The sequence below is a fragment of the Falco peregrinus genome, chromosome 12 (genome assembly GCF_023634155.1).
Source record: "Falco peregrinus isolate bFalPer1 chromosome 12, bFalPer1.pri, whole genome shotgun sequence".
Classification (NCBI taxonomy): Eukaryota; Metazoa; Chordata; class Aves; order Falconiformes; family Falconidae; genus Falco; species Falco peregrinus.
In genome coordinates, this window is record NC_073732.1 from 27685483 (window position 1) to 27708007 (window position 22525).

The 22525-nt window shown below is 42.9% G+C and overlaps 1 protein-coding gene across 1 annotated transcript in view; it reads right to left on the reverse strand.

Annotated features, from left to right (window-relative positions):
- Window positions 1-1579: 1579 nt before the first annotated feature.
- The window catches only part of RSRC1 (arginine and serine rich coiled-coil 1), a 167609-nt gene continuing 146663 nt past the window's right edge, over window positions 1580-22525 (reverse strand). Inside the window, exons 8-10 of the mRNA XM_055817206.1 lie at window positions 3726-3832; window positions 2650-2796; window positions 1580-1831 (exon numbers count right to left, since the gene is read on the reverse strand). Coding sequence (XP_055673181.1) covers window positions 1739-1831; window positions 2650-2796; window positions 3726-3832 — 347 coding nt within the window. The 3' untranslated portion in view covers window positions 1580-1738. The remainder of the gene's footprint in view (window positions 1832-2649; window positions 2797-3725; window positions 3833-22525) is intronic.

The following is a 22525-nucleotide window of genomic DNA, read 5'->3' on the forward strand; positions in this document are numbered from 1 at the left end:
TATAACAGACCAGTTTGTAGCACTTTTTACTATCCAATAGGGTTTTGAATTATCTAAAAGGAACCGCTCTGCATCCAATAAAAATACCAAAATTATCCAACATAATGTGTGAGAAGAGGAATTTACACCTGTACCTTACATGGAGATCAAATAGTTTTTATTTACAATGAAAGAAACACAGATGGAGATTAGAAAACAGAACAATGACAAATATTTACCATTTGAAAATGCTGAAATGAAACAAGGGAAACAATTTTTTTTCCCACTCCATTGCAGACAAGGTAGTCTTGAAACACAGATAGTAATTTTAATGCAGGACCAAGTAAAACTAACACTGTTCATAAAGAAAAAGTAAAAATGTGTTAGAATGCAAATTTAATAACATTTTCCTTTTATAGCAGCGATCTAAAAAACGTAAGACAACCAAAGCACGGTTCCAAATCATCCTCCATTTTTTTTTCCACCACAGATCTGAGAACCAGGAAAAATAACACTAAAAAAAAGCCTTATGAATTTCTTCACTCACATGGTAAAGCTGATGCAGGTAAGTTCCAATGAGGTATGTCCAGAGGTGGGGGGGGCTCTGTTTAATCTTCTGCTGATGTAATCGTTTTCTCACAGCCTTGCTAGATACCCCAGAATAAGTACTTTTGTATTTCATTCAGTTGATCTCCGGCATTTGGTTGGATGATGGACAGATTTTTTTTTTTTTTGTAAGTCTACTCAGGCTAAATTTAGTATGTTCAAACAGTACTAATCTTTCATTATTTTAAAGTCACACCTAGACAAACAGAAGCTTCATAGACTGAAAACAGTTGTTCTATACAGAAATAGGTAGCCCATTAGTCTTGTTCGAAAAGGTACCATTACACACAATAATATTTACATTATTTCCCATTAAAAGTTCATAGAAAGCTGTCTTTTACAGATTATCGAACATTTTAATGTGCTTAAAATTGCTCAGAAAAGGGTATTTCTTGAAACCTGCTGAAAACATTACAATTTTGTTTAAAAGGGTAACATACTATTTCCTTATATCTACTCCTGGCTGCTAACCGTAGTGGGTAGATGTTCAAGGAAATGTAAAACATTGTTTTCCACTGAAGCCCACCAGAAGGGGGGAACCAGGCTAAGGCTGGGGCCGGCAGGCAAACACGTCAAGTGAGAAAAGCCCCAAAGCCCCTCAGCAAGGAGACCGTCCACAGATGTTTGGGATTCAAAAGCTGCCACCGCAGCACAGAACGGAAGGAAGAGATAACAGTGATACCGCCTGCCCTGAATCCTCCTCTGGCTGCAGAAGATGTAGTGGCCCAGGGTGGTGTCGCTCGTACTCCTACCGTCTGAGCACTGGTAAATCTGAACTCTGGCAGTCTTGTTTTTTCATTTATCTTTAAACTGCTACATGGTTATACATATTTTTTTGATTGGGAGGTATAAAATTACATCTCCTTGGGCTGTCAGCCTTTTTGTGCCCCAAGAGGAAAAGGAAAAAAGGGGAAATTACACTGCTGTGATAGCCTCCTCATCTACAGCAGCGCAGCGATACAAGTCACCCAGCAATGAGCTCAGGAGAAAAACGGAGGATAGAACATTCTTGTTTATTCAGATGAAATATTTATTCTCTGTACAATTCATATGGAGTATTAAAATCCCCTCAAAAGAGAAAAATAAAACAATTTCATGGTAGGATTTCTTAGCATTCGTGGAGAACTGGTATCTGATGGTCGCAGCAGTTCGCTCAGGCCACTGGGCTGCCCATCAGCCTTTCCTGGCGAAGAGCAATCAGCCTCTGAAACCACTTCTCTTCTGCTTCTGCCTTCTCGATAAACAGCTGAGAGACAAGTGGGAGAGGAAGAAGAGTAGGCACAACTCATTAACTTCATTTCTTATAATCTGTTGAAATATATGTTGACTATTTCAGCACCCAAAGAAAAAGCCTAGCTGCACAGGGGTGTTAAAATACAAAGGTGATAAAAATACATTAGTAAAGGTGGAGACTTTTAATAACTGGAAAACCAAGACATTCCAATTTCAGCCTCCTCCTGAAACGGCAAATGCCTCATACTGTACAGGTCCTGGCCTTTGTTAGCCATGTTTGTCATACAGAATTCACATTAGTTTATTTACTGCAAATAATTTCTAATTTGCTAATTCTTATAAAACCTCTACTGTAAGCACTCCTATTTCCAATTACAAGTGCTCACAGAGGAATTTGTGTACGTTTAGCCATGATGATTTAAAATTATCTTAAGTTTGTCAGGTATTTAAAGCTTTACAATTTGGCAAGGTGGGCATGTCTTACTACAGAAACCAAAAGCAATTTTTCCTGAATTTTTATTGAACGGGAATTTTTACATGAACAGGATCTTAAATTCCCCTCCAGTAAATTAGTATGCTAATTCATTATAAAATTTGTTTGTAACTCTAAAACCACATCACTGGTGAACTACTTCTTTTGTAATTATTCTCTGTGGGCTGATGCAGGGAGTGTGATTCTTTCTGAGCCCGCGGAGCGGCCCGTTAGCTAACTGTCTTCAGCCTGCAGGGTCTGATGAGCAGCACAGCCAAATGTTTGTTGGGTCACGTGAAGCTGCTCTCATTCAATAGGCTGCCTTGTTCTAAAGATAAAGTAAATATCAGCGCGCTTACGTTTGGATGTGCTAGAGAATTATCATCTTGATATTTGATAGCAGTAGGAATATTGGCAGGCGGTGGTTCTTTTTCAGGAGCAGATGCCTCAACAGTTCCGATGTCGATAGTTACAGGTTCGTATTGCAGTTCAGTAGGCTCTATTGACTGCAAAGAAAGAAACACATCTGAGTGTTTGTTTTATCCTCAAACTCCCAAAGGTGGCACTACCTTAACCAAGCACTCTTTCTTCCCACTGCAACATGTGCCTAGGAAAGGATCCTCATGCAAATACTTCTCAGCGTGCTTAGCAGGACACACTGGACATGGACTAAGGTCCAGACTGAACTCATGAAGTGGAAAAAAAATAAAAAAGGTATTGCCAAAGGCAATGAGAGAGCTTGCAGAACTGTAGCTTTGCGTTTTTGGATTGCTTTCTGAAGAAGCTGCATGCGTTTCTCAAAGACTTCTGAAAAGGCAAGAAAATGCATGTTCCTGGGGAAACAAACAATGCTAATTCAAAACACCTCACCGTCACATGGAAAAACTGAGCAAAGCCTTTGTTTGCATACTTCCAAAGACAAAAGCATCTGAGTTCCCTAGGAGACTTGGCAGCCAAAATGCAGGTAGAATTCTGAAACCTGGATGTCTCCTGTTAGTTTTTTGTAAAACTGTCTGAAAAGAACGCCGTTTCGTTTCAGGGAGTAAATATGGTCTTAAAGTCTGGCTTCAGTTAAGCTTTATTCAATATACCGATCGCTACCTTTAATTACCATGTAAATGACTACTTTTGGATTTTAATTCTTCTGCTTTTCCTAAAAAGAATCTTCATGGGTTTATATAATTAAAAATATTTTTTACAAAATTGGAGTTGATCAGCATAGATAGAATATACTGTCAAACCAGCTGATTTCATTGAAATTCTAACACATTTAAATGTATTACTCTTTGAACACTACACCAAGAACATAGGAGAGTCGGTGGGATTTAAGATTGTCAACACTGATGCTCTTTCGTCAATGGGAACTGTATTAATAGTGCAGCTTCCACCTGACTTTGAAAGGATTATGCACCAAGAAAGGATATTGAAAACTTACCTTTTTGACTTCTTTACTTGATCTGAATGTCTGTGGAACAAAGGAGTCACTTTCAATAGCTTCAATTTCTTTTACTCGTTTCACTTGCTCTACTAGGGTGGCTTGGTCTACAAAGAGAAGGTGTAATGTCAGTATACATTAGTGTAAGCCTATGATAAATGCCGCATCTAAGCAATGCCTTGAATATATTTTACAACAGTACATACTAGAAAAAAAAACCCAAACCCAACATGTAATGCAGCCTAAACCACTCTGTTACAAAGAAAAACTTTCTCCTTTAGTAAAAATAAAAACAGTGAGCTGGCCATTATTGTTCAACATACATCCTTCAAGATACTAACGTAAGAATTTGCTAGAGATGTCCTCGCAGGATAACTGCTAGATTTATGGCACGAGGATTTCCTGGAGAAGTTCAGGATTTGAGGTCAGTGCAGACAACTCAGTGGAGTACCATCTGTATGTAGCAGCATACTACAGAACTACTGCTGCTGGTATGGAGGCAAATTTGGCTTCAGCTGCAGATGTCCCAAGAGATGTGCCATCAGCTGTGTTCTCATGACAAGCTAAGTGCTTACTGTGGCATGAGAGGTTACATCTTCAGGTGAATTTCACAAACAAATATCTTAGAGTCTGGTAATAAAATAGTCTTAACATACACAGTAAATATTGTGTGCTCATACAATTCTCAGGTGACAAAATTGCAGCTGTTTAATCAAACGAGCAAAACTGCTTCTCTACTATACTCTGAGGTCTTACAGCGCACATAGATTTCACATGATATTTTTGAATCCCAGGCTGAGATTTTATTTTGGTGAAGCGAATAAAGCTCCCACTTGATGTTACGGGGAAGAACAGCAGCTCCTGCCAACCGTGGTATGAACTATGCTGAACACGTAACGGAGGTGCTGTCAGGTAGGTTTTGCAAGTTCTTTCAGTGCTCAGTCAGAAAATCTTCTGGATAGATTAGACTGGTAGGAAGCTGAGAGCATTCGTAATGCAAGATATACTTCGTTTTAAAAATCAAACTACTGATGGATGACAGTGAAGTTTCATATTACAGCTATGTTGATCTAGTTGCCAAAGGGATGGTCTGACTTCTCTCTCCTCCAAGCCCCTTGTGCAGCCTGGCATTACTCCTTTTGTCAAAACCTAAGTGATTAAATCAGCTGACTTGTAAGGTGAAAGCTCACGCTCATGCCACCGTCCACCAAAACGGGACATCATCCCCGAAACTGCTGCCAGACCCAGCACACGGCAGCGACGTCACACACAGGCTGATGTGCTGTGAACTCCCTTGTAGCTCAGATTTGTTTTCAAAAGGTTCTGTGGTGGTAGGCTTGACGTCAGAGCAGGTGCATCCGCACCAGCCGAAGTTCAGAGGCCGGTCTGCTAACACCACCAGTACAAACCCCGGTTTTTTTTCTGGTCAGCTTGAAAGCGCAACTGTGTCTGCCCATGCCTCTGTGTGGCTGAGCAGTCTGCTACTCAGGAGGTGAGCTTAAGGGTCGCAGAATTGTGGTCTCGAGTGACAAAGTAAAAAGGAGATTGCCAAAAAGATGAGAAAGCAACCTGGGATAAAACAGTGTTGTCTTTTCAGGTATTTGAAGTTTGATCAAATATTTCATGAATACACAAGAGCATGTTAATCATTATATAAACCACAAATTTAAATAGAAGAGCAATTGTAATTATATTTGTAGACATACATATGCATATATAAAATATTATTTTTCTTGTTCTAAAGAAGCCAAAGTATATTTAAATTCAGGAAAAGTGCTTGCAGACGGAAGGAACTTGCAGAATTATTCAGAAACTCAGAAGTACCAAATTCTTTCCCTCTATAGAAAATTCTAAATCCAAATCCATCTAGATACACACCTACACTGCAAAATATTTTCTATTTTGTGCAAGAAAAAATAAATGTAACTTACATCCTTTTGCAATGACTAACCACTGAAAACTCAGTCTACTAATGACAATTAAGTGGAGCTTCAGATGAGCAAATAAACCAATGGCAGCTCAGAAAGACTCCTGGAACGGACGTGTGCACGCTAAATTAACAACCTCATTTTTTACCAACAGGTTGTACCGCAAAACCTTTTCTTCTCAGCACTGGGTAGCACGGCTTGTTCATTACAGTACATCTGGCACAGAAGTATTTCCTTTACCGTCTGTTTCATTCTCTGCTTCTTCAGAGTCACAGCTCAGCTCATCTTCCTCACCTCCCTCCACATACTAACTGCAGTGACAAGCAAACCTTGCATTCATTCTGCTAACTGCATGCTTTTGTTTATAATTTTAAGCAATTTATCTCCATCTTATTTACTTCGGAAAACCATTTGCTTTTACCTAGTACACACTGGGGCCAGCCCAAAATTGTCGAGGCACGGTATGAGGGAGTAGCGGGCAGCTTTCGCTGAGAGAGGCATTTATAAAATAGGTAAGGCAGACAGAAGATAGGAAGAGATGTAACTTCAAGCAAACAAGAAGCTGCCTCATTGCTTAAAAATTATTTGGGAATATTTTTTAGTCTCTATGGATATGATGAACGGAAAAATCAGGAACACACTACCTGTTTCTGTGTATGTGGAATGTGCAGAAAGTCAAATACTGCTGAGGCTGGGGAACTGCTCTCAGCACTGCGACTGCTCCAGACAGGGGACCCGTACTGACATCTTAATCCCCCCACTGAAGCCAAGCGCGAGGTTGGCAGTGCTGTGGGGAACGTGCAGGGAGCAGCGAGCTAAACCTCGCGGGGCAGCTGGGTCGGAGAGAGGTGGGAACAGGGACGGTCCCTGTGCGGGTTCCTCGCACGCCCCTGGAGGGGTTTGTGGGAGCCTCAGTAAAGCTCTGGCTTCGGCAAAGCTTCGGAGAAGCATTGCACTACGGCAAAGCACACAAGTACCTCTTTAAGCCTGATGCTTTTGAATGTAGAAGGAAAAAAAATCACTTGCTTACACTTAAGCTTGTGTTTAAAAGTTCTATTGCCTTGCTGCTAAAGTCTTCTTTTTAAAAAAAAAAATTCCTAAGGATCCCATAGGAAGTCTAAACCCAAACATACTATTGTCCTACTAGGGAGAGGAAATCGTAATTCGTCAGGCACCTGGGTACATCTGCTCCGAGGGTAAGCAAAGGAATGGGAAGGGTCCCTGGTAGTCACAGCATCAAACCAGGTATCAGAGAAAGGCAGGTGAATGTGGATGAAAATCAGTTGCTCAACTCTTATTTCACAAAACCTCTGGTCAGTTCCCAGCCTGTTACAGTATCTCACATGAATCTTACGCAAACCTATGGGAATGACAAATTATTAAGGGGGTAAAAATCACTAGATGTTTAGAATTACATCAGTGACATTAACTTGGGGAAAATGGACTGGAGGAAGCATAACCCATTAGCGTATGATTTTTTTGACAAACACATTATTGGTAGATAAAACTACTTCCATATGTTGTTTGTCAGATGTCAGTAGAAAGGATATGTATTTCATAGTAAAATCAAAAATAATGGAGTCAGAAAGCTAAAAGGCTACAGACAAAAAAAAAAATCAATGCTAACTCATTGCACAGCAAGTCTTTTTACTGTGTTACAGTGGAAAAAATAAACTAAATATTGTATTAGGGCTTGTTGAGGCAATTTTTTATGAAAAGGTGATTCCAGCAGCAGTCACAATTGCCATTCCTGTTGCCAGCTCTGTCCGGCCGTGGCGATGCCCTCCCTGCGGGGAGCTGTGGGGTGCTGAGCCAGGCCCCAGCACCCCCCCTGGCAAGCATCCCCAGCGATGCCTCGTGCCATAAACCAGATCCTATTAGGCAAACGTTCAGTCAATGTAATTTTATAGTAACCTAAGGCTTTTTGCCCCAGATACCCCAGCCATAGAGGATTATTTACACCTATTTACATCTTCCCATGTACACACACATATATATAAGCATATATATACATGCACGCACATCTTTTATAGCTGCTGTTTTCATATTGAAATAGTCTGTATTAGCAATAACTTGAAATGTCACTTTAGAAATAAAAATGTGTATTAATCCTTTAGATGCCATCCAAAAATTTCACACGCACAATAATTAGAAACACCAGAGAATCAGCTAAAAGAAAAAGTAACTTGCCGCCAAGCTCTGTGTAGAATATTCCCATTTCTTTGCTTATTTCTGAAGAGGTGATGAAGCCCACTAAGAATTTAACAAGCATTGAAACTGAAGCATTATATAACTAATAATAACTTGTGAATGACCTGTGAAATACAAACATATTTTAAATATTCTTGTATAATATTTAGGTGTAAATTTGTCATGCTGACTGGATTCATTGCTAATCTATAATCCTGACCATGGAAACCAACCCATGCCTTTACCTAAAGAGTTTTCTTTCAAGTGGATCTAACTTAAGAAACAAAGCAATGACATAATAAACCTCAAATAGTCCTCAGAATATGTTTCTTCATATTTTACTAATTATATTTAAAAAGCTATAGCTGGCTAATATCCTTTAGAAATATAACACATTCTAAGTAACATGCTTTGAAATACAGAAAAAAGTTGCTATTTTTTCTGTTCTTTTGCTTATGAGTTGAGGATTAAAAGAAGAAAACACAAACAGATACCAGACTAAACAAACCAGCTGAAGAGGGAAGTATTTTCCCTTTCATCCCATTTTATTTAGGGTTTGCTTCAGTAATACTGTGTAATTTTTATACAGCTGCATATGCATAGAGCTGTACGGACACAGTAACAACTGCATTACAGAACTGTGTGGGTTTTTTCAACAGAACTGTGGGGTTTTCACATGCCCAGTGCTTTTTAATTGCTGCCTATTTTTACTTAAGCTGCGCAAACTGACATACTCAAAGAAAAATGAAGTTTTAATCGAGACAATTTGCAGCAGAAGAGACCAAAAACCTACATGGCTTTGAGGCACATTGTCTTCTATAGTGCACTACACTGAAATATTTATATCAAACAAAATGAAAGCACTGGGAGGAGGAGGGAAAATCCAGCAGGATAGGTGGGATTCGCTTCATTTTTGTCACTTCTAGACTTTACAAAACTTGGAGCTCTGTTTTTTAGGGGTTTGCCCCCCTCCTCAAATCTTCTCTCTGTGCAGGAGACCACGAGCCCGTGGGTACCTGCAGAGCCTTCCCCCCAGCCCGAGCACCTTCCCCAGCATCCGAGGGATGCTGGGCTCACCAGCCGAGCTGCGCGGGGGATCTCGTGGGTGCCTCCACCAGCCACCTCGGCCACCTGAGGCGGGACCCCTGCACCAGCCAGCCAGGTACAATCATTTTACAGAAAACCAGAGCAAATCCGCCAAGAAACGAACCGCAAACCGCTCCTGAGAGCTTTTGTGTTCAGGCAACGCTCCCCCCTCACCCCACGTCCCCTCTCCTCCCGCCTGGCTCGAGGCAGGGGGAGCCCTGGGGGTGGTGGGGGTCCCCGGGGACGATGGGCAGCTCCCCCCGTTTTCCCACCCGGGGAGGCGAGCAGCCAGCCGTTAGAGGGAGGCACCGCCACACACAACACCAGCCGCATCCTGCCTTTGTCCGAGGCGCTGGAACGCTGCGGACCCGAGCCCCAGAGATGCTGCCGGCCGAGCATCCCTGCGGGGGCACGGGCAGCCGGAGGGGAATTCGGGATTAGTTCCAAACCCACCTCTTCCCTCTCACAACTCCGAACCTGCTCGACGCCGCGAACGGCTTCAGAGCCCCTTAGCTGTGTCAAAGCCCCGTTTCAACACTTGGCCACACTGTTTCCCAGCTGTTGAGATTTCCAAAGACCGAACTTTTTCCAGCCCAAGTCACAGGAACAATAAAACATACTCCAAAACGAGCAACTGTAGCCACAGAAAGTTTTCATTGTTAATTTGTACTCTTCAAACTTAATTGTAAGTACTCTAGTACTGCAATTATAATGTATTAAAGTAGCGTGGTGCACATACTCCAGTACTTACTAGAGAAAGAACTACAGCACAATTTGCTCTTTTAATCCATTATAATTATAACTTAGCATTCATAGTATTTTTAAAACATGACTGGACACTAATAGCTTTTTCTTTAAAAATAATGGAAGTATTTGGTATAAAATCAAGCAGAAGACACAACGGGAAACTTTAGCAATTGAGTTCTGAATTTAAGAACATTTAAGGAATTTAACAACACTCGGATTTCTGCTTTAGCCATGCATTTAACCTGCATGCAGGTTACCGTCACCATTGCACTTTCCACACGCATGCTAGTGCCCAATTCACTCACATTTTGAGCCATTTTTGAAAATATTCTGGGAAAAAGTCAAACTTGGCTAATAAACTGGTAGGAAACAGCCTGAATACACTTAAAATTGCCCTTCCCTTAACAACAGGAGCAAAAGAAACGACGGCCGGGGCAGACGGGACGCAGGCTGAGGGAGGGGGGGTGTGTGTGTGTGAGCCGGCTGGTCGCCCCCACCACCCCAGAACCACGCACCGGGAGAGCCAGCGCAGCCGGAGCAGGGCACACCGCGTTTGTCACCGTGGCTAATATCAGAGATATGCCACTCTTTTTTCTCAGCACACAAAAGCAAGATACGTAATTCAATGCTCAATTTACCCTTGTCTCGTAGGAGATTTTTCCCCGCTAATTGATAGAAATTAAGCCATTAATCAAGCCACTAGCCATCATTCAAACCAGGGAAGATGAATACAAACTTTCATCATAACCACCTTCCCCATTTTAGTGTTCATTAGCATTAATTTTTAATGCAATTATGCTATTCTTTTACGCTGAGCTCATAAATTACTGCTCTTTTGTTGCTCGCTGGCCTTGTAAAATCCAAGGTAATGCTTTGTGCTCTGATCTTAAAGGCAATTACTGGGTTCTTCTATCTTTTATATATCTCTATCTCAAATAAACTCTATATTGTATGTACAAACTAACGAGTGTATATATTACATAAACGTATAATATATAACAATTTGTCAGTGTTAAACCTATACACATATCTATTATACACATTCAAATAAATAAAAGTATTTCTGCATCTAGCCACACCCCGCCGTATACAGGGATCCAACTGCAGAGAAGTAACAGTAAAACATTATCGCACACTGGATGTACAGGAAAAACATGCTGTAGCGTGGGCTGCAATGGAAATCAGATCAGCAGCTGAACTGGGGCTGTGGACAAGGCACACTACAGCGTGCAGGACAGCAGGGCTGAAACTTTGCAGGTGTTCAGGCTTTTGCACAGGCTGTTTTTTATTTACACTTCAAAAAATGATTCTGAAAGCTGAAGATGGGCGATTGCATGTGCCCAGCGATACATTTTTTTTTTCCTATTGCATGTTAAAATGTGTGGTAACACCCGCAGAGTCTTTCCAAGATATGGTATTTAACAGTTCCATAGCATCCCATGCTGACACACGGTGCCACTGTGATGCTCGGTGTTGGTAACAGTAAGTTCCATGCTTTTATTCCAGTCCATATATTGATTCTCAGTAACACAACAGGGGAAATGCACAGCAGCTACAACCACCTCTGGTTGCCCTCAAACACTGAATACAATCTAAGTGGCTAAAGGGAAAATGAAATGTAGATTAGCAAATTGCTGTTTGTTTGTTTTTAATTATTTTTCCGCTTCTTTCCTGGGCCAGGCCTTTAGCTGGTACATGAAATAATGCCATTCACACCAGCTAAACATCTGTCTAGCACCAATAAAATATGATACATGTATTTAAAATCCCATTTCATCTAGGCCTTAGCCAGCATAAACAAGACAATTCGCAGTTAAGTCCCACGCTTATCCCACAGATTCACTCCGGTCCCTCAGATAAATACCCATTTGACATGCAGTAAGAGCACGTGTAATGTGGCACAGCCACCGAGATCAACAAAAATCCGTTTTTTTAACAGAAAATAAAAGACTTCACACAAAGGATTGTGCTTTAAGCAAACGGATATGATTTCTGTTGTATTTAATCAAAGGACCAGTCTCCCCTAGCTTCACAGGCTCCTCAATTCATCCCTTTTTTTTTGGGTGAGCGCGGACACGGGCTCCACACCAGGATGTTCTGACTTGCTCCTTCGCAATGCAGGCAGCCAGCAAAGCACTGAGCAGTCGCGGTGCTGGCACAAATGCTGCCCGAAGCAGCGTGGGCAGCAAAACACACATAATCCAGTAAAACCTTCAACACGATGCTCTTTCTACATAGCTCCTCACTTTGCGGCAGGCAGCGCAGAGGCAGGGGTGTGAATATGGATGTGGCTGTCACATGGAAACTGCAGCCGGCTGAATAAATGAACGCATTTTGCAATTTAGACTCTCTCCCTTATCCCCAGTCTATCAATCTGCCTCCGATGGAGCTTGTAACGCTACATATCCTGAGATGGTTTTCAGAGACTCACTTCATGAAAAAAAAAAAAAAAAAGAACATTCCCCCCCCAAAGCAAACCCAACCCAAACCAAAGGCAGGCAGCAAGGCAGGCTGCTTCCAGAACGCGAATCCTGCCACTCGGGCTGATTACCTTGGCCTACCACGATACCCACAATCCCAAACATTTTTCTAGCATTCCTATTTTTTTCTAACATTCCTATTTTTCTCCTCTGTTTTGCAGAAAACAAAATTTGAGAGCCCAAAAATACACCAGCCAAAGTTTTTGAGAGGTCTTGCAAAGCCCACTTGCAAAAGATTCTTTTAAATCCATATTGATAACCCTGTCGGGCCAGTGCTTAAGATTTCTTTTTTAAACATATATGCTCTACATTGCCTGGGTAACAATACTTCTGGTGAGGACTGCCTAACCCATGCTGCTGTAGGAGCCTGCTCTGAGTTGCCTGCAAGTCTGTTGAACCTGAGATGTTTTGAGACAGTCTCCCGTGCTCCTTGCGGAATGTTTCGGTCCTTCTGTTTCCACAGCCATTGGGACCAGGCTGATTCACCAGTTACAGGCAAACTTGGCTTCTAAAGATTCAGTTACTGCTTTTGCCCTCCTAGTCAAAACCCATCTTCATTTAGTCAAATCATAACGCCTGGAAGTCCCGTCTGCTCTAGCTTTACCAAGGTTCCTTCTCTCCCAGCCCCTAAAGACAGGCCTCACACACACCGTGCTGCACGGGTTTGTTATAGCGAACATGTACATGCAAGCTTAAAAACCGCAGACTTTAAACGCTGCCGCTGCTCCAGAGGATGGTGAAGACAGATGGTTTCCCAGAGCCAGGTGTCGGTTCTGCTGGAGCTCTGCATGGCTCCCGAAGCAGGGGTGGCACCGTACCACAGGGAAGCAAAAAAGCCAGGAGGGACCAGGCGTATCGGACAAGCAGGAAAATGCAAGGCAAAGGAGCTCAGGGTAGGAGAGCTGGTAGCGTTAATTGCACTTAATGTGCCCTGACGAACTGCATCCGATACCAGACTTTTCCTCCATCTCATGGGAAGAGTTGCAGCGTGGCCATTAACCACCCATTTTCTGCAGGAAATACCGGGCTCTGACCCGGCTGATGCACCAGCCAAATCACATGTGGAACAGGAGTAAAGGGGAGCTGGCTCTGGGTACACAAAATGCAAAACTAAGTACGCTGAAGGCAATATTCTGTCTCAAAAGTTCTCCAAAGTTGGAACCCTGTTGTACTTCTGCCCCTGCTCTCTTCTTAAAACCCCAGAATTAATAATACTTGCTCACCTCACGAGGGTGTTGTGAGGATAACAGCATTAACGTTCGTCACACGTCCAGATCCTGTAGTGATAAGCCCCCAGAACAGCCCGTGAAGAAATTCATAATGCTCCTTTTAAGACGAGGTTTGAATAGCTACAGTCAAATAAAACACAGATCTGCATATTGAATAATGAGAATATAAAATAATTCATAGTTCCTATTAACGGAAGTCTGTCCAAAATGAAACAACGCTGGCTGAGGCAGAGACCCTGCGGAAAATTTGCAACTATGCACTTAAAAGTCACAATGCTCAATTCTGGCTTTTTCCTCAATTTCCAAGGGTTTGATTTGTTTCACTGCAGAGGCGCAGTTTCGGGGAGTGAATGTACGTGTATGTACACGCACGCACGGATGCACTTCCTTCTAGAACCAGCTCAGAACAGGGCCACAGAGCTAACCCATGGGCTCAAACCTCCCCGCTCATGCGTACATTGCTGAACGAGATGCCAAAATGAAAAAAAAAAAGAGTAAGAAGGGATCTCACATTTGGTTAGCCTTTCTTTTTGTATTCTTTAAGACTATTTCTCCACTCCAAACCTCTAATTTAGCTAATCCCATTCACCCACTTGGAGGACCGAGCCTTCCCAAGACACAAAAAAAATAATCTTTTTTTTCCCTTGTGCCCTCCCTTTTTACACCACAGCCGATGCTGCTAGGGGAGCAGAGCCCCCAGCTCCCGCCCGCTGAGGTGCCGGCAGGGTCCTCTCACCCCACACGCACCCTGCACCAGCGCCGAGGCTGGAGAAGCCCAGGGAGGGATGCTGGCTAACTGGAACGGGCTGGAGGCAAGTCAAAGGCTAAAAAAAGAGAGGAAAAAGAAATTCATACAATTGTTACTGGAGAAAACAATTATAATAAATTCCTTCCCCAGGGAATATGTGTAGTGAAGTAATTTTCCGTACGTCCCAGTACCTGGAGCTCCTGAGGGCCCCTTTCCTGATGGAAAAAGGCCTTGGTACCGATGGAGATGGGGTGAAGCTCCCTCCCACTTTCTGTTGCTGTTGGCACGGGGACTTTCAGCCAGACTCAGTCCAAGACAACCTAAACCCGAAGCAGCTGACTGTCCCATTCAATTTTTTATTTTGTTTCTAAGCAGCACAAATGTTCAAAGGCAGGGCGTGTGGCCGGTGATTTCGGCGGGGGCGGGAGGTGTGGGGGTGGTGGGTGGGTGTTCATCCGCAGCTGGCCCTTCCCCAGCCCGTGTCAGGGCAGCCCCGCACCGGCCGCCCACCCAGCTCCGGCAGCGCTGGAGCCAGGGCAGGACGCAGCGCCAGACCGATGGCCGGCGGCTCAGCCTCCTGCTGCGGGGCACCAGGCTCCCCACGGGGCAGGACCAGCCCGGCCCCGCAGGACATCCCCTCTGACCGTTTGGTTTGCCCTTGGCTTTTTGTTGTTTTGTTTGTTTCTGTCGCATCCGTTGGCTTCTTTCATTTTTCACACATTTCTCACATTTCAGAAACAGCGTTCTGTTCATCCTCACCCCGAGAAAATTTATTTGCCCCGTATATTAAATATATTTCTGTTTAAATTTTAAAAGAAACTGATGATTTGGAGACAAATACAAAGTGGTATTTCATTGCTGGAAGAAGCCTGTGCATGATGTGGTTTTACTGTCAAAATGTAGATCTGGGAATTTTGCCATGTTAAATTATAGGAACGCAGGCCCAGGAATGGGGTAATACCTTAATGCTTCGACGTGAAGGAAAGAAAACATAACTCAATTAAAATATATACTTTGGGGATTTTTCTGACACTACATACTTGGGAAAGCTGCCATCTACCCTGACCTTTCTGTTATAATTATGTATGTCATCTTAAGTATCATTAATTTAGTCCGTATTTCACTCATCCTACATGTTTACCAAGTGTCTGGATTTTTCCCTTGACTTTAATGACCTATCTTTTTCCAGTGAAGAAAAACACCAAAATAAAATGAACAGCACAACTTTCTTGCAAGTTCTTTGGAGAATGGGAATATAGACTTAAAAACGAGCAAATATTTAGATGTTTGACGCTTTGAGCGTATTTCTTTTAGATTCAGTGTGATGAGTCCCACGTGAACTTAGAGGAAATGCATGTTTCCATGGGATGGTAGTCGGAACGAAAAAGATGACTGCAAATAATTAATTCATTTAAAGTCCATGGTGCCATTTCTCATTTACATTGAGCAACGTATTCGACTACTCCTCTGAGTATCCATTTTAACATAAATCAGGCCACAGTTCTGGTGTCCTGGCTGACACATTGGACTGTTCCCACTTTTCAACCCATCATTTGGTAACGTTTAATTACGAAGCGCGTGCCTTACCTTATCACTAAATGGCTAAACCAGCTAAACCATCTTAAACAATACACAACTTTTAAGAGGTATCCCTTTAACATACGGGTGATTTTCCATGCCGTTTTTCAGAAAGGCTGGCAGACACCAGGAGACAGCACCCCACGGCGAGCACAGCGCCAGAGCAGAAATCGCTCGGATCCGCTTCCACTGCGCTGTATCGACACAGAAAGAGACCGAGAGCAGCTGCTCGCACACTAATGATTAGTCCTTCGGTATATTCAATCAGCACATCAGACGTTACGTAGCATGCGCATAGTTCAGTTAAAATAATCATTAATTTTTTTGAACGGAGTCGTGGGCAGGTTGAGCGCTTGGGCGCCAGGCTGGTGGGGCAGGGCCAGCCCCACGCGCCGCGCCTGCAGCGCACCCTTTTCTGCCTTAACATACGGACCTGGGGACCAGAAGCCTTCATTTGTAGTTCACAAGGCAACTATTTGCAAAACCTCAGCACTGGCTAACCACGCGCTGACCCCCGAACACCGTGGTACAGACATATCCAAACCCGCCTCTCGGGTAAGTCAGGGCAGCCGCAGCTACACGACAGCCACGGCTTTTGAGAAGAGAAAAAGCAAACGAAGATTAAAATAAGCCTCTCCAAGTTTTGCCCACTATAAAGATGTACCAAATGGAAAAGAAACCCTCTCCCCAAAAACCCACTCGGCATTTAAAAGATTGCCTACCTTCTACTCAGGAATAGCTTTGCTTTAAATTTTCACAGCTGACAACCCAGAAAAGTGCCTGTGCTATTTAATAATTTTCCAGCTGGTAAATTGATTTATTTCTTTATTTCCTTCTAATGCACTGGGAGCGCCACTCCAAATTTCAGCATCAGAGACACAAACAATACTGCCAACGGCTCTAGGAAATTGTCCTTACTGCTAGAGCCAAAAAGCAGAGTTTCTACTTACCAGATTTGTTTATATAAAGCACTCTAAGTACTATAGCTATTTTTAGGTTATACTTTCTAGATACATTTAGATTTTGTAGCCATCTCAAAATTCTTCAACTGCGTGCAATTAATGACTTGACAAAGACTCTTAACCTGAAACTGTAAATACCGTATGCTTTTCCTGAGAAAAAGAAAGGAAACGTATGTATCCTCTCACACGTACCCAAGCCTGAAATCTCAGAGGTGCACCTCCTCTGCTTCACAATTCCCTTTTTAAGTACAAACCCAAGGAAGAACAACCACACACTCGGAGAATGAAAAGCAAATTATGGGACTATTTCAGGAAATCAAAGAATAGGCTCTGCTCTGGCTCACGTTGTGAAGGCGGTGCCTTCCCCCGGCCGGGAGCTGTGATGTAAAGGGATTTCTTTATTTCTTCATTTGCTTCTAATGCGATGGGAGCAGCGCTCTGGCTTCCAGGTTCTCAGCTTGCATCAGAGACACCAACAAGACGGCTCACAGCTTTAGGAAAGTTTTGTTACTGCTAGAAGCCAGGAAGCAGAGTCTTCACCTAACCCCCCTGTTCATCACCGAACACCACGCCAGGACTTGCCAGAGGCCAGCACGCCAGGAGCCACCAAGCCCTGCCGCCAGCGCCCCAGCTGCCCCCCCACCTCCCACTTGGAGCCTCCAGGACAAGAGACCCCAAAAAGTGTGATTTTGCTTCTAGAGCCACTGTGGCAGCTCAGGTCAGCTACCAGCACGCCAAAACATTATGAAACAGTTTCTGGCGGTGATGGTGTAATAGTTTTTGACTGAATTGATTGTTCCCTGACAATACGCGACTCAGCCTTGCAAATGCATCAACTCTGTAATGAGGAGCTATTAAGTCTATTGATTTTCTGATTTCAATTGATAGCTAACAGGCCAAAGCTACACATCAATATTTGCGTAACTAATACCCAAGAGCTAACAATTTTGACAAATGAAAACCTCAACAGAACAAACAGTGCAAATTAATGGAAATTTAAAGACTAAACCTCAGAATTTAAGTGAAATATTTAATGAATAGATAAATATGCCTTATATTTCTGGAGAATTCTGCGTTTTAGATGGGGAGGAATATGTAAACACATAGAGACTCACAGAAGGATGCTCTGCTCTTGGTACCTAAACCAGGGAAATCTGCAATACAGAACAGCAAACCCGAGATGTCAGCCTCTAAAAAAAAAGACAGTTTCAAAATGAATAATTGAAAATTGAATACTTTTGAATAATTTGCTGAGTCAGACCAAATGCATGCATATTGCAATGGTACAAACACATCTCCAGGCTGCACGTTTCTGTATATAGTTATTACCACAAGCTGAAGCCGATGTCTCACAATCCCCCCTGCCCCTGAGCTTTCTTCTGGGTTTGGGGTTTTCATTTGGATTTTTTTTCGATAAAGTTGGAATATCAAAAAGGAAACAGTAAAAATACACAGTAAAAATTACAGCTTTCTCCTAAGCAGGATAAATTCTCTTTTTTGTTTTGTTTTGTTTTTTGTTTTTCTTTTTAACAGAGAGAAGTCATGCCTCGGGTGGTGGGGGAGACACTTACGCTGGCGTGCCCAGGTGCCCCCTTCCCGAGCAGCCCCATACCCATGGCCACGCTGGGACACTTCGCTCCCCCTTCCATTTCCTTCGGACGACACAAACCCAGCCCACCACGGCTCTCCACAGCCCGTATTTTCCAGATCTCTGACCACCCTCCTCACACTCCATCTTTGCTCCTGGGGTTACTGAAGGGGCTGAAAATCGGATCTCTTCCCTTCCCAAGACCAGAGCTCCCATCCCCCTTGCTGCCCGCCCCTTTCATACATTGCGGTTTATTTTCCCTTTTAGAAGCAGCTTTTCAATGCGTAGCTATAAATTTTTTTTTTAAATGACTGAAGTCAGATAACTAATTACGTGATTGCTTTACAATCCCATTACCTTAACTGATGCTTGTCTCAGGATTATCCTTTAGCACAAATAAATGCCATGAAGACGACAGTAAAATACACAACATTAATGAAGTACAGGAGCCATTTTTGGTTTTCATCTGTCTTAAATTCAGAAGACAATTTCCAAGACTTTTAATTTGTAAAAAGTCACAAATTGCCCTGTGAGAGAGACTGTTAGTTTATCTGTATTTTCACTTTTAGAACAGTAGTTAAAACCTGAATATTTGATGGTCTTTTGCAATTCGCTTGTACAAGGGCGTCCCGCCTCAAACACCTTTCCAAAGGCAGCAATGAAACAGAACTAAGGTGCCAATTTTTCATCTAAAAATATGTCTCTGAAAGGAGTTGAACAAACGCACTGACTTACGGTACATACCCAGGAAAGGAAAATACCTTTTTATTTGTTAGTTGAGGGCACAGCTTGGAGCCAGCACTGCCTTAGGGATTGAGAACCTGCTAGCGCTTTACCTGCTTGGGTACCTTTGCAGATGTGAAAGTAAAACTTTAATTATACCTGCTGTATTTCCTCAAATAAAATTACCCCAATGCCAGCTTCAAAATTATACTCATATTTATGCACATCTTCATGGTGTTGCATCCCTCCTTAAAGGTTCCCATGTATTAATGTGCTTCCTTCCAGGAGAAAATTTATCTGATCTTTTCCCTTCACAAAAAGTGTAGGAAAAGAGACAAATGTTGCTTTGTATTTTAATACAGAGGCAAAGCAAGACACTTCCATAGATGATACAAAGGAAGTTACTATTTTTAATCTACTTTTCTTTTAATTTCCTTACAATTTCCCTGTAACCATCCGCAGGCTTCATGTGCTGCTTCAGCTAACGCATGAAATAAAGCCATATTTCAGACCATTCACATGCAAACGGAAGGATTAAAATAAAACTTCTTTCTTCTTTCCAGGTGAAGTATGCATGTTCGTGGCACTGCACAAGAGCAGCACTGTTCCACACAGCCCCGCTGGCTGCACAAAGTGCAGCTGGCTTCAAGGCAGACACGGGCCAGCGCGATGTGCAGGGGCTGTGCTTGTGTCACACAGCCAGTATCTCTGTCTCCATCATTTCCCAACACTGAATTGCAATTGTGGAATTTTTTTTTTTTTTCCAAGAGGCCACGATGTTGGGTGAAATCCTATCATCTCAAGAATTGTGAGAACAGCTTGCTAAAGTTCAGCATTTCCCCAGATTACGCCTTGTAAGCAGCCCGCACCCGCAGTTTCATCCCCAGGAGCCCTATTTTCCATCCATCCACAGCGACTCTGGTTCCTATGGATCAGGATCGCTGTCCCTGTGGGTCCGCACGCTGGTGCACCGATAGGGGCAAGCAACCTGAGAAAGACCATCCCAGCCCCCGCATTCATAATGCAGTGCTGGTGAGCCCCAAAATAGACCCCATTCACCATCAAAAATTTACGCTTTCTTGCCATTTCCTTTGCCATTTTTGAAACCACTGAGGATAAACTTCTTAAATTGAGAAAGAGATCTGCAAGTTGAACATCTTGCTGATGGTCAGATCACTTCTTATTAATTTAAATAAATCTAATCAAAGGAAATTACATCTTCTTTTCAAAGTCTTCCTCGAAAACTTAGTTCTGCAGAGTGCAAGAATGCATTAAAAATCTATCTAGAAGAGCCCGTCTCCTGCATGCATGAATCACAGCAAGCACTCAGGAAGCCTCTACAGTCAAAGGCTATTTCATACCAACACAACCCTATTTTCTACTCATGAAATTTCCATTCTGGCTCACATTTTTTACATAAACCCAGACAGCAAGTGGGTAAAAGGCATCCAAGACATTTTGAGGACAGATTGGCCATCTCGCGCAGGAACTCGCTGCAGTACATAATGTCTCCTAGTGGGAAACGCCAGGGACCTTTCCCGATCAATAGAGCCTTATATTAGCACACTTCTCATTTTTACAACACCTAAACTGGAAAACAGCATTTAATGGTTCGTGTAGGTTTCCTGACAAACAGCCACTCCATCTATTGTATTTGCTTTATTCCCTTTAGAACTTCATCTTCAAAACCGTATTTTGCACAGACAACCTGCAGCCAGAATCCAGTAAGCAAAATTTGAAAAGCACAATGCAAACGGCAGCCTCGGAAAGGCAGGACCACAGCGAGCTGCGCAAGCACGGGCTTTCTCCAGCAAACAGGTAATTTCTGCAACACGTAATATTTCAAGACCAGTTTTCTGCTCTCCAGTGATTCCTGCCCCCCCACCCCCGCAACCCCAAGGAACCCCCCGTCCTTGCAAGCATTTGATGCCTGCGATAAACCAGCCAGGTTCCAATGGTGATTTCATTGCATTAGGTTAATGCACACCACCCGTAACAACCTTTGTCTAATTAAATCACAGTGGTAATGTTTCTAACGGCTCCCAATCCTGCCTGATTGTGAATAATCAGGCTTGTTCAGCCTGCCAGCAGACGGAGATGCCACTCCAGGTGCCCTGGGGTGGACGTGGCACTTGCCCATCCCACTGCTCCCAGGACAGAGCTGGGGAAGCTTAGGGACACCCCAGCCCCAGGGTCACCCCACCAGCCCAGCCCACCTGCCGCAGCAAAAATTGACTGAAATTTTCTTAAAATTATGACAGGAAAAAAATCAATGTATCCCAGTTTTTTCCTAAAACCCTCATACTGTTCTTTTTACGGTTTATGCTTAATGTAGTTTAAATTTAAAATGGCTTTTTAGGACTGTAAGGGCACTGGCCGAGGGCTGCATGCTTACCCATGGCTTAGGGCTTAGGCTACAAATGTAACATCTTTAAGTTAAACACATACATTTTCCAATAACTTTGCCACTCTTCTAGCCCTGCTACCAACAGATGACTTTATTGATAAAGGGACATTTTTACCCAATGCACCGTGTGACCTTTGCAAGTTAACAACACTGAGCAGCCAAAGATCCCTGTCCTTCCCTGCATCCTTACCGTGTCCCCTGCTCTCCTCCCCCTGCCACTGGCATTCCCACTCCTGAAAGATGCCACAAAAATGACATTGCCACAGCCAAATGGGACAGAATTCCCCATATCGTGAACTTGCCGAATTACTCATGATTTGAAACTTCATTAATGTCAACTTTGGATTTAAATGAAGTCACACAACATAGATGATGTCCTGCATATAAAACTCGAGCATGATTTTGCCAGCGGGACTAGGCTCTGTCCTTTTAAATGCCTGAACCGAAATCTCAGCTCTGCTAGAGCCATCCACGGGCAATTTCCCTCTTTATTTATTCCCTCTGTATTTTCAAAATGATACAGGTTAGACAGACATTAGCTCCAAGGAGCATTACATTAGCAGTACAAAGTTTTTTTCCTCTAAATAATTTCTTTCTGCACAAACTGAAAAATGTTGGTATTTTCAAGTACTTTTACAGCACAGCCTCAGTGCTTACTGACAAATGCCTTACAGAAATGTCCTGCCCCATCACAGGGGTCTAAATGGCATGTGAAACCAACTCCAATTCCTTTTAACTCAGTACACAGAAAAAAAATACAAACTGTAGTATCATGTGAGCAGTGTTATAAAAACACACGTGCCTAAAATTAACCCTGGTGAAGACAAGAAGAATGTGCTGTTTCACTGCACTCATGGCCCCCAACTCAAAATTACAAAAGAAAACATATGTTTTAAGTGAAAGAGCATTTTTTTTTCCCTTCCTTGCCAAATCTTGCCAAGAAAGCATCACGCTGTTGCAGCAAACCTTCCTACCTACTCCTCTAGGAACATTGTTGGTGCTGTGAAAACATGGAGATATTTTTGAAGTGCTCAATTCAGACAAAGCTGAGTCAGAGCTTCCAACTCCGAGCTACCCTGGCACATGCCCAGGCTGAGGTGGGACCCCTTCAGCGCCCCCGAAAGCTGGGCATCC